This window comes from Schistocerca nitens, chromosome 3 (genome assembly GCF_023898315.1).
Source record: "Schistocerca nitens isolate TAMUIC-IGC-003100 chromosome 3, iqSchNite1.1, whole genome shotgun sequence".
Taxonomy (NCBI): domain Eukaryota; kingdom Metazoa; phylum Arthropoda; class Insecta; order Orthoptera; family Acrididae; genus Schistocerca; species Schistocerca nitens.
Genome location: NC_064616.1, coordinates 807,132,431 through 807,145,884, shown reverse-complemented (window position 1 = coordinate 807,145,884; position 13,454 = coordinate 807,132,431). Strand labels below are relative to the sequence as shown.

At 36.2% G+C, this 13,454-nt stretch overlaps 1 protein-coding gene across 2 annotated transcripts in view; it reads right to left on the bottom strand.

Annotated features, from left to right (window-relative positions):
* LOC126248835 (ras-like GTP-binding protein Rho1) overlaps positions 1–13,454 on the bottom strand; it is a 57,413-nt gene that overhangs the window by 17,185 nt on the left and 26,774 nt on the right. The window contains exon 2 of one of the 2 annotated variants that reach the window (XM_049950249.1): positions 12,012–12,155. The exons of the other annotated variant lie outside the window; for it this stretch is intronic. Coding sequence (XP_049806206.1) covers positions 12,012–12,075 — 64 coding nt within the window. The 5' untranslated portion in view covers positions 12,076–12,155. The remainder of the gene's footprint in view (positions 1–12,011; positions 12,156–13,454) is intronic. 2 annotated transcript variants of the gene reach the window in all.

Sequence of the window (13,454 nt, the reverse complement as noted above, 5' to 3'; positions counted from 1 at the left end):
GCAGCAGGGTTGTTTTTTCTGAGGATCCCAAGTCTGAAGGTACATTTCTTAAGTGTCAGAGGCCAAAGCTAGAAGACTTCTTTTTTAGGATGCTTTTGTTACCATCAAGCTACTTTAATTTTTTTTTTACACGATTCATAAATTTGTTATACGACATCACGAGGGAAGCAATACTGCTGGGCCAATTATGTCATTGAGGGTGCGGGAATAACTGCAACAATGTACGGATCCAGAACCCACACAACACTTATTAAAGCATCCTACTCGGTGGAAGTCTCACTAATATTTCCAATCCATAACTATTTTTCATATATGTATGCAGCATACTGTCCTGACTGGTGATGCAATGTTAATATATCTACTTTATTACTGTCACTAATTTTAGTCAGAAAAGGTGACATTTGAAATTCCACCTATCTGAATTATTGCTTCATCAGTTGGCACAAAACTGATGGTTTTTCTAGTTCCTGCTAGAGTATGCCCATCTTAAACCCTCTCTTCTTGTAATACTTCCCTTTGTTCAATATCTTCTTCGCTAATGAAAGCAAACAAATTTAATGCCATTAATGGGCTCACAAGGCAGAAAATCATGTCACACCTCCAGCCACGACAATATGCTGCATGTATTTATGTAAAAGTGGAGGAGGATTGGAGATATCGGCAATATTTCTGTTGAGCGGAAGGATGCTTTAACAAGATTTATGCACTCACATGGCCCAAAAAATCCATTTTACTGGCTATCTAGAAGTGACAAGTACTCTGTTCCAGAACGGCACATTTTGCAGCTATTGAAACATGCTCCGCGACATCATTTGCGAGCTGTATATATAGTTTTTCTCATGACATTCTATAGCAAATGAATTACAACCTATAAGAAATTCAAACAGCTTGAAGGAAACATAAGCTTAGGGTTCTAAAAGGTACCTCATCTAGCTTTGGTCCCTAACATTTAAATGTATCATCAGGTTTGGGAACCTGTGGTAAGGAAATCTACTCGTGGCTGCTCTTTCACGTCTATCACATGCGGGCCCCTAAGACGATGGCGATGCTAGTTTTTCCTCACTTTAAATGAAACAAGCAGTGGATAAATCATCGTGGGCAACAGCAACACATTTACACAATTTTTCCACCAGTACACTAATGTGCCTCACGAACTATATGGACACAAAATATGCTACACTTTAAACCGGAATTCAAAATAGCACATCAATAGCATAGCACAATACTCAAGATACTCTACCACATGAACCCTTTCCTAAAAATGTCAGGCAGACAATGGTGTAAAACTTTAAGGCAACTTATATGATGTGTGTTGCAGCTGTTACGCAACAATTTTGCTACCATGATGGTCCAGTGCCTTGGCAATGCACAGTTATATATTGAAGTTTATAACCAGTTTGATTCTGTAGTTATTATGGCAAACAGGCTCAAATATGTCACAATGAGTCATGCCAACTTACATCCCTTTTTGGAGTGAGTTGTTCCGACTATCTCACTTCCTAGGCATCAGGACTTTTGATATTACCTGCCCCAGAGAGTAGTAAAAAAAATTGTAGAACATAAAAGATATCATATTTAATTGGAGTACCAGACCAAATATAGTTATTTAGGTGGTTTAGAACAGTCTTTTTAATGAAAACAGTTCAAAAGAGTTTGCAGAGAACTTTTTATTGTAAACGTGGGCTACAAATAGCCATTTCCGGCATTTTTACAGAAACCATCAACTTTGCCCTCAATTTGTAAACTACTGGGAAGCAGTAGGGAATGACATTGTATTGGAAAGTTATTAAACACTAAATTTCAGGTTTATCCTGCAATTACTTCCAGACATACAAAAAGCTAAAATCTTGTTTTTAAAGCGTCTATTTTTCTGGCCAATTTTGCTTCAAATTATACTATTAAAAATGCTCAAGAAATCCATTATTTTGCTTAAGAGGGTGCAAAAAGTTGTACAGGATGACCTAGTTCTTTCAAGAAAATACTGCCAGAGATATTGGGTCTCAAAGTTGCTGAAAACTTGGGGGTGCACCATTGAAAGTTGCACTATGGGGTCAACCAATTATCATATTGGCAAAATTAAAACTCTACCAATCTTATTTTTCTTTTTTTAAGGAAAATGTGCAAATATTCATACAAAATTTTATCAGGATCCACAATGGTCACGCAGGGACCTCAAGATCACTTGGCACAGAATGACTACTGTTAGCAGTTTAAGTCATATACACTGTTAAAACCTGTTGACCAATATTCTCCTTTAAAAGTTGCGAACTACTCTTATGGCTCATATCCCTTCGAATATCCTTCTGTAGCTACTTTCAACTTTTCACTATATTGATTTGAAGGTACAATTATTATGAAATTTGTTATACATACCATTGTAGAGCAGATTTTGGTATATGATTACATATTTTATCCTTTTACTGAATTTTGACATAAAAGCATACTCTTACTTGTTATACGCAACTGGTGGTAATGTGGCTTGATTGTACTGGTGTTTTTCTTGTAGGGTAACAACTAATTGAAAGAAATCTTTATTTTACTCCCATTCTACTGGCTTAATAATGTAATGGCTTGGTTGAAAAAGTAGCAGTATAAAATGAAATAGGCATTCCATGGTTGAAAAACTTTGAGAATTAACTGTATTACTCCACAGTGGATTACTTTCATGCAAATTCAGAAAGGATTAAGATAACTGTGCAAAAAATGAGGTACTCTTACAACTATTTTCAATGGCATCAGATTGATATAAAATTGTAAAATTTTCAGCTCAAGATAGTGCACCATGACATCTAAAGGAGTTTAAAAATTGTGACAATTCAACAAATCATGCATCAGTCAATTCTTTCCACAGAAATGATATCTTTTACATATACTTACTAAACACCATGTCACTGAATTTCCCAGGCTACACAAACCAAAAATGCTATTTGGAGCAATATGCAGTTTTAAGATTACTGCTGAGTCATTCCACATCAAAACACACAATAATTCAATGAATTGTAACCCTCTATCTCAGATTTTCACTAACCTTTGCACATTTGCTAATACTTATAGGAAGTTCTGCAAAATCTTTTTAGTCTCAGCCAACAACTTTATTTTATATCAAATTTTGAATATAGTGATATTCTGATATCTCGGCTCTGCAAGAATGTCAATGCAAAATGGTTCTTATCTACATATATGCCCATAACACAGGTGTTCATGAAGATTTTTTTTTTTCAGAAGTAAAGCACATAGTTAACAGATATCCAGTTACTGAAGCAATCAAGTCGCAAAGAAAATTTTTAAAAATATTAATATACGTCAATTTTCAATTTCAGAAAAATTGCAAGGGTGTGGAAAAATGCTTATCTCACATTTGTCCAACCTGCTGGGAACCTCATTTTGGTCTTAAATAATAGCCTAGATTGTAAGCTTTCAAATAAAATAAAAATTTTAATGGGTCTTCTGCTAATTGACACTTACATCTGAAATGAAAATACTTTTTGCTGGGATGGAAAAGGGTCATTTTAAGTAATTCATCCACTTACTGTCTCACTGCCTCAGATGCAAGGGTATCAATTTGGCATATTTAAGTACAACTCATTTTAGGTAGGCAAGTTAACCTTACGTGTGAAATTTATTTCCTTCCATTTGACTAATTCAATAATTTTTTAAAGACTACGATATACATGATTTGTCTGTTCAGCCCATCACCTGCTCAGAGTGACAAAGTGTTCTTAGACTGCAGTAGCTTGTCTGAAACCTTTATAGGCATGGAAACAATGCAACAATTGCTAAAATTCATTATTGAGAATGCAACAATTAGTTTATTTGGCCTCAGTTGCTTTGTCTTTCTGCGAGATAGGCCATATCTGTTTGTGGCGTGGCTCTATCATTCCAGCTGTATAAAGTATGTTTTAAGTCAATTGGTGCTCAGTTAATAGCAATGGAAAATGTGAATTAAAGCACAGTTGGAAAATTACTGAAACACCATGTCATTTGACAACCTATGCCTTAATAAAAACTATACAAAAAATAGAAGAGCTGAGTGAAGACCAACGAGATTTGATATTTCTGTGATTAGCTGTCCACAAGATCAAGAAAGTGCTATGATATGTGGACATCAGATACTATTACTTAGTTTTTGAAAGTCATCAAAGAGCTTGTGAGCCTATCAAAAAACACAGACAAACAGTTAAAAATCTTTGAGGTCAGTTTGCTTGTCTCTGTCTAAAACATTAAGTACTAAAGGAATCTACTACAGTATATAAAACCAGGCCAAAAATTGTGCACATGTAAGATTTGTGAACAGAAAACCAACATCAGTGATACAAATGGAAGAGATGGAGATGACCCAGAAGTGATACTTCACGAATCAGTACTAAAAAGTCAAAGTATTGAGGATGCAAATTAATCTTTACATCATTTGGGGCGCTCCCCCCCCCCCTTAAAACTTCACTCCATTCGAAATCACAGCGAGGCTTCATATGGCAAAAAGAAGCTATAAAAGTTAAGCGTGTTTTGGAAAGAAAAGTGGGCCAGGCATTAGATTGCAGTATTGAAGATTCTGAGAGTAGAGAAGAAAAATTTGATCATGAAATTGTTAAGAAAGCCAAAGATTTTGATACCATGATATTGTTAATGAAAGAGAAAGTAGTGTAAGAAACAGTCAGAATCCAATGTTAGTGAGTATGTGGTTCGACAAGCAAAGAAACTGAAAACAGAAATGGGTATTTTAGCAATTCCTACACCAAAAAGGGGGAAAGTTATTGCTGATTAAATCTTAAAGATTGTCACAAATTTTGACCAAAATGATGAATATACTCAAATGTTACCAGGAACAAAAGACACAGAATACAGAAGAATGTGTATATGCAAAAAAAAGACTCACTCTTTGCAACTTATGAGAAATGTACTCTTGCTTTAAATGGGAGAATCCAAACATTAACATTGGTCTTTAAAACTGAATTGGTGTGTTTTAGCTAGGGCTGCCAGCAATTATATATATATATATATATATATAGAGAGAGAGAGAGAGAGAGAGAGAGAGAGAGAGAGAGAGAGAGAGAGAGTGTGTGTGTGTGTGTGTGTGTGTGTGTGTGTGTGTGTGTGTTCCACCAAAATGTAAACTGCTTTTGGATGTGGAACAATGAAGAAATATACAAAGAACTTACAAAATTTCATGTATGTGGCTCTGAAAACTACAACTGCATGCTTAATCACCGTGATAATTGTCCCAATGATGGCAAACTATCAGAATTATTAAAAGAGAAATTAGCTTACAAACAGGCTGATGAAATAATTGAGTTCCGCCAGATCAGGCAGAACTGGTAAAGTAGTCTGCAACTGTTGGTAATAAAATTACAGGCACTTAAACCACACTCATTATAGCTAAGTGTCAGTCAAAAATTGTTGAAACAATCGAAAGAAAATCAAACACCGGAAAAAGCAATTCTGCTAATGGATTTCACTAAAAACTACAGTTCTGTACTTCAGAATGAAATTCAGAATTACCACTGGACAAGAAGCAGCTAGCTATACAATCCATCCCATGGGTGTTCATGTGGTAAAGGAAGAAAGTAAATTGGTAATAGTTAACCAATGCTTTATAAATGATGATATGAAACATGATGTAGGATTTGTAAATGCTGTCCAGGATGAAATGGTTACGTGGCTGGCAAAGCATTACCCACAAGTGAAGAAAGCACACTAACTGATGTGCTGCTCAATACAAGAACAGAAAAGCTTTAAAAACTTGTGTGAGAACAAAAATGATTTTTCTATTGATGCCGATCATTCCTTTTTCGCTATTAGCCATGGTAAATCTGTGTATCGTGGTTTGGGAGGACCTATAAAATGTATACTGAGAAGATCTAGTGGATGATGCACAAATAACTGCATCTGGTGTGTACGATTACTGCAAAGCTAATATTGGCTTTTTTTCCCACTTCTTGGAGAAAGTGGATGTAGATTTCCTAAGCAACAACTTCAAGGAGAGATTTTCGACAGCCAGTACAATACCTGCAACCGGGAATTTTCACCACTACAAATCACTTTCTTCTGATTCTTTAGACATCAGAAGAGTAACTACTTCTGAAAAGCCTTCCTTGATTTTTTTCATACAATGAAAATGCCCCACAATGGACATGCACTCATTCCTAACAAAATTCTTTTGTAGCAGCTGTATATAATGACAGTTGGTACTTTGCCTTTGTCAAAAAGTCTGATGGAGGCGATGTTTATCTACCTTTGCTCCACCCACCTGGACCAATAGTGTCACTCCTTTGGCCTGAGAATGAAGACTCTTGTTTTGTGCCTTTGGAAAACATTTTGCGCACTGTTGGTGTACCTAAATCAGCATCATTAGGCAGAATGTACTACTTTAATGAAAAATTTACGAAGTTAACAGAATATAATTTGTCACAGTGGTTTAAAAACAGAAATGTTCTTAAGCAGTTTCATTGATAGTTTCAGGGATCATCACTGCTGAACATGTACATGATGCCAATTTGACACCCTAAATAAAGTTAACTCTTGTTTCAATTAAATTTATACATTTTGGCTCTGTAGTTTCATGAAGCAGCAATACTACAGGTTGTCAGTTTACATAGTTTGATCTGAATGATCTTCTGAACAATGATGTGATATGTTAAATGAACATCCAATATCTATCAAAACTACTTTTTTTTGCTTTTAAATAATATCAGAGTTTCAATAAAAATAAATCTTGTATCAGCTGTCAGAAAGCTTTACATATTTAAAAAATCATTGTTTGGACCACAACAGCTTAAGTTGATTTTCTATACTACCATAAGTCAAGAATAGTTCAGTTTTTTTCCTAATAAAGATACAGCCCTTCTGTGACATATGGGGAAATGTGACAGTGATGTGTTGAAAATAAGACACTTTCTTCTTCTTCTTTTTCTTCTTCTTCTTCTTCTTCAGAAAGTTTTGTGAAAATCTGGAGAAGCTGGTGTAAGGTACTCATAATTTTGTTTCCATCACAGCATGAAGTACTGTGATTTTTCAGATTTATTTGTGTATCCATTTGTAAAAACCCATTAATAATTTTATTATACAGGGTGATTCAAAAAGAATACCACAATTTTAGGAATTTAAAACTCTGCAACGACAAAAGGCAGAGCTAAGCACTATCTGTCGGCGAATTAAGGGAGCTATAAAGTTTCATTTAGTTGTACATTTGTTCGCTTGAGGCGCTGTTGACTAGGCGTCAGCGTCAGTTGATGCTAAGATGGCGACCGCTCAACAGAAAGCTTACCACACTAATGGGAAAGTCAACCGTCACAATGTCTGTATAGGGGGCACTGAGAATCCGCGGGTAACAACTCGGTATGAACGTGACTCGCCTAAGGTGAACGTTTTCTGTGCCATTTCAGCCAATAAAGTTTTTGGTCCCTTTTTCTTCGAAGGTGCTACTGTAACTGGACTACAGTATCTGGAGATGTTAGAGAATTGGCTGTTCCCTCAGCTCGAACAAGAAGCACAACAATTCATATTTCAGCAGGATGGAGCGCCACCACATTGGCACTTATCTGTCCGTAACACCTGAACGTCAACTACCCGAGGCGATGGATCGGCCGCCAGGCAGCCCGTGACAGAGCACTTCATCACTGGCCTCCAAGATGCTCTGATCTTACCCCCTGCGATTTTTTCTTATGGGGGTATGTTAAGGATATGGAGTTTCGGCCACCTCTCCCAGCCACCATTGATGATTTGAAACGAGAAATAACAGCAGCTAACCAAACTGTTACGCCTGATATGCTACAGAGAGTGTGGAACGAGTTGGAGTATCGGGTTGATATTGCTCGAGTGTCTGGAGGGGGCCATATTGAACATCTCTGAACTTGTTTTTGAGTGAAAAAAAAACCTTTTTAAATACTCTTTGTAATGATGTATAACAGAAGGTTGTATTATGTTTCTTTCATTAAATACACATTTTTAAAGTTGTGGTAATCTTTTTGAACCACCCTGTATTCCAATGTGTACTGTTGTCTTGGGTATTACTTAAGACCAATGATTATAAGTTCCCACCAGGTTGGAGAAATGTGATAAGCATTTTTCAATTTGTGTGCGTGTGTGTGTGTGTGTGTGTGTGTGTGTGTGTGTGTGTGTGTCCCTTTTTCCGGAAATTGAAAAGTGACACACATTAAATTTTTTTGTATTGTTCTTTGTAACCTTACTGCTTAAATAATTACATATCAGTTACATATGTGCTTCTCTTTACTTATGAAAAAAAATTCCAAATCAAAAGCTTCATAAACACCCGAGTTATCGGCATTTATGTAGGTAAGTACCATTTTGCATTGAAATTCGTGCAGATCCCAGTTATCAAAGTATCATTACATTTAAAATTCGATAAAAAATTATATATATATATATATATATAAGCCTGAGAGCAAAAACATTTTGCACTGGTTTTTATGTTATAAGTATAAGCAAATATGCAAAGTTTCATGAAAATCTGAGATGATGGGAGATATGAACTGCACGATTTGACGTGGAATAACCCTGCACTAACATTTGTGAAAATTGCAACACCCTGAAATAATGGCCTGAATGTATTTCAAGTCAAACAGCTTGTCTGCAAGTGATTAAGACTGCAGTGCAATGGCATAACACTGAACTTTACAGTCACAAAAGAGATTTCATACAAAGAGCAAGTGGGAAGACAACAGCCAGTGAGCATTAATACTAATGAGAGTTTGAATAGGGCACATTGGCAAGTTTCAAGAAAAATTGTCATATTGCAATATTTCAGCTTGTACAGGATGGAAGCCATGATAGATTACTGGACAAGACTATCCAATCACTGTATATATTGATCACAACATTGTCTGTATGGACTTAACAGAACCTACAGCTTCATCTACAGCTTTATGTTAACACTGGAACTAGTGGCTCACATGCCCACTGCATCATCTTCCATTGGCCTGGAAAACCACAGAATGCAATGGGCATGTTACCACCATCACTGTACAAGTGATAAACAGTAGTGTTTTCCACAAAGCCCCACTTCAGCCCATTCTGCACTGATCATCATTTACAGAGAAGGAATAAAAATGTTGAAACAAAAACATTTTCTGGTCTAATTCAATCTAGGAAACCTAGAGAGATTCAAACCAACTTTAAATTGTTTTGAAACAGACAAATACAGGTGCTGTATGGTTTTCAAAGCAATCTTACACCATTCTTTCTGCAAAATTGTGGAAGTTCAGGTAACAACGAGGGAGGTAAATAGTGGCCCCACCCCCTTCTCTCCAAAGTAGACCACAAAGGCTCAATAATATTGAGGTCTGGTGACTGGTGGTCAGGAGTGAGGCTATAATTTATCCTCATGCACACAAAACCACTAAAAATGTGAGCTGTGTTAACAGGGACCCTGATGTCTTTGAACACAGAATCACCACTGGAGAAGAAACATACCCTGGGATGGACCTTGTCAGCTAAAATGGTCGTATAGCCCTTTCACGTAATTTAACCTTTTAGAGTAAACATGGGGACCATGGAATACCATGATGTGGCTACCCAAATCATCACTTGGGAAGTAAACTCGGCCCGAAGTTTGAAACAATGTGCAAAAATACTCATCTGACCAAGTGACTCTTCCATTGCTCCACTGTTCAGGTTTCGCTATCAGAACTGCATAGAGCACTGTTCTGACCATGACTGACACTTGCAATGTACTGAGGATATTGTACAAGTGTCATTCATGGTCAAATATAACAGTGCAATCTGCAGGCTTGCCTAGCATATGCATTTATGTTCAAAATGCATAGCTCACAGAGTTTAGATGTCTCTGTCCAAACCTGTATGTGTTTGATGCCACTGTGGTGACCACAATCTGGAGCTGCATTGTAGAACAGCTAAGTGGAAAAATTGAAGGTGACATGGAATGGACTTTCATTGGATATAACATGCGTTATTGGCCACTACATACTGAAGGTAATCTAATCAGGAACCACATCGACAGTGATGTTTGGGCCTGATATAGTGCTCCTTAGATAACTCCACATTCGATATTTTAACAGGAGACAGGCACCAATTCTTGTTTGAATTGTTTGTTCATCTGCTACATCACTCATTAAAAATATCTGGGATGTGGTCTGTTAGCAACTTGCCACAGTCCTAAAGCAACCACTGCTGCTGTTTTGTGGGCATTTACAAATTGTGTGAAAGATTCTCTATGAACATATTCAGACACACTAACTCCATGAACGTATGTTTAAAGGCTTCAAACAACACTGAACTCTCCAAGTCAAATCATTCACAGTTGTCTATCATTTGCGTATTCTCAAATATATAGTTTGTTGTATAAACTTTAGTTCACTCAAACATATCCCTCACAGTATTACAATTTTCACTGACAGTAGTGTATGTAAAGAGCAAAAGTTAAACTGCCCATGGAGTTACATGCCAAACATACAACCTATACTTTTCCTTTCCTCCTAACACCCTCTCTTCACCCACAAGACTTATAGCTGATTCTACATTTTAGAAGTCCATAATGCAGCAAAGTTTTCACATTCCTGTGTAGGCCTACTAATTTCCTCGTGACAAGATGCACATCCAGTGTGAGAAACCCCAAAGTCAGACCCAGGACACTCTTCTGATCCTTAGTCTGCTGTATTAACCAAATGAGCCCATTAGGTATTTTGGGTGTGTACACACACACACACACACACACACACACACACACACACACACACAAGGAAGTCTGCCTTTATCGTAAATGTTAATGTAACTTAAGAATGGCCCATTTTATGAGATGTGTTCTTCATCTGAAATAATTGTGTAGTAATTAAGTGGGTGAGTATACTGAAAAGTTGAGTGCTTAAATAAAAAAGGCAATATTCATACTTTCGTAAATGAATCCCACGCTTTCCACTGATGCTCCAGTGTAACAATTTCTTATCCAATTTATTTTCCCAAGCATAGCATAACTTGTGTTTCGAAAATGATTGTTTTTACTATGGACTTGTCAGCTTTTAAAACTAATCAGTTAAGTCTACTGTAAGTAGTGGATTATTCCTACATCCACAGAGATGTATTTTTGAATTATAGCAAGAATTTTCTTCACACATTGTCATATCAACTGCTGAACAGAACTTTATATTAATGTAAATCATTAGAGACAACAAATTAGTAACACACAACATATCATATTCCTTGGCTGCTATAGGAGCTAGTGCAATAGAACAAAAATGACAACTTAGTTCTTTCCCATAACAGTCTATACTTTAAGCATGCTTCAAACACATATAGCACTGTTTAATTATGCTTACATGCTCACTTTTTAGCTAGTTTTCTTTTAAGCTAACTTAATGTGTACAGAGAAACAGAAAGCAAGTCCACAAAAGCCATTCTAAGTGTCACATTGAATATTACCCACAAGAAGGAATTACACAGTGATGCAAACTATAAGTCAGCACATTGATCACTTTCAGGTGTAACACTAGTACTTATAACTTGTCCTTAACAACAGCAAGCTTTGTGCTGGGGTTACTATTTCTAGACATATGGGAGCTTGAAAACTACATTATTATTCCAGGGCCACACTTAAAAAAACTGAGGTTTTACAATCACAAGCAGTGTAATGAAAGAGCTGAGGAATTGCAAGACAAAGACAGTAAGGTACCGATGCTATAATAAAGATCTAAAGAGTGCAAAGCTACAATCCAGCTGATCTTTTACTTGCCTTTTTTGTGAAATGAGTTATGTATATTTTCAAGTACCTCTGATAACATGGATGTGTGTAAACCAGAGCTACACAGAACTTCAGATACATTCAAATTTAACAACCTCAATGAAGCATTTAACTGCAAGGAAGTGCTAACGGCCACAGTATTAACTGTTGACAAGACTAAGGAGAGGGTAAGGGAAAGAACTAAAGTGGGAAGTCCACAGGTAAGTGCAGTCTACTTTCATTCCTCGTGGAAACGATAACATGCTAAATACTTCCATTAACATACAAAATGCAAACAGTCACTGAGGTCTCGGAAAGTTCTTACCTGAAGATGATGATGTTGTCGAAAATTGACAATTTCCAAAAATAAGCCGGGTAAACCGGTCCATAAGGAAATGCCACTGAGATGGATTTGTAAACTTTGGGCTCAATTCCAGCTTTCAGTCAACTGAAAACATCTATGTAGCTCCTGGAATGTATGTATTCCGATCAGAGCTATAAAGTTAGTCTCACACGCACACAAACAAACCAAAACAAATATATTATGCATGACGTGTTTTAACAAAAATATAAAAGGGCTGTACTAACCTCAGAAACCCAACTCTTATGAATTGTCAATAATACATAATCATCACAAACTTTACTTAGTATGCACTCATGTACATTTACTTTGTGGCAAGTATTCCACAAAATCTACATTAACGCCATTAAAAAAGAGAAAAGGAAGTTATTGGTAGTGTGTATATGAAAATGATGTGGTCTCTAAAGACTGTATGGTTACAGCTATGAACCAAATTTCATCCAAAACCAGTATCACCAAGGAAAATATAGTGGAAGAACAAAAGAATTTTGTCACAAGCTTTGCATCTGTATAGATTCATGTAATTTTTGTAAAAAAAAAAATTCTTCCACTCTTTGTGAGAGAAAACTGCTTGGACTGGTGAGCAAACCTTGAACATTAGAAACTGTAAAAAACTACCTTGTCATTTTACTTAAAATTGTTAAGCACAAACCTACTTCTGTCTTCTTCCATAGTATTCATAAATTATTGGAACCATTAGCTTGGAAAACTTCAATATTCCGAAAGAAAAACCAGAGGATCAACCACCTCAGTATTGATCAAAAACCAAGTAATTTGATACTTTTAAAGATCTTTCAAAGAAATTTGTGCATAATTGGTAGCATTTTCAAACCAATTTGTTGTACCGATGATCTCTGTATTATAGTCACAAAAACAATTCTTAACATTTAAGTGCTTCAAAAAATCGTACATTGATTAATACTTCAGTAATGTACAGTCAACATTCATACTCAAATTCTTCTACAAGAGACTAAAAAGAGGAACAAACAGGTAAAAAAGGAAGGAATGATGTAAATATGTTCCAACCAACTCATGTTGAGAATGTAAATGGGATGTGCGAGAATTAGCAGTAAAGATGAAAATTCACTAACATTGTTAATGAGATAACACTGGATGCAATGAAAGGAGTAAACAATGATATGGACATGTAACAGAAAGGGAAAGGACATGGTATGAAGACAACAGGAATTATAAGAAGACAGCAAATGAAAAGGCAAAGAAATTGTGGCCATTGTTTGCAGAAGAACTACAATATTATCCGTAACAGTGAGTGAGAAACAGTACAGGCTAAAGAAAGTAGGTCCCCTTTGTGATACTATTTCAGAATGAAAACAGCAATGAACTAACTGCAGAGGTGACCAGGAAATAATACTTTCAAGTTGATTAATAATCAACAAGAATTGTTAC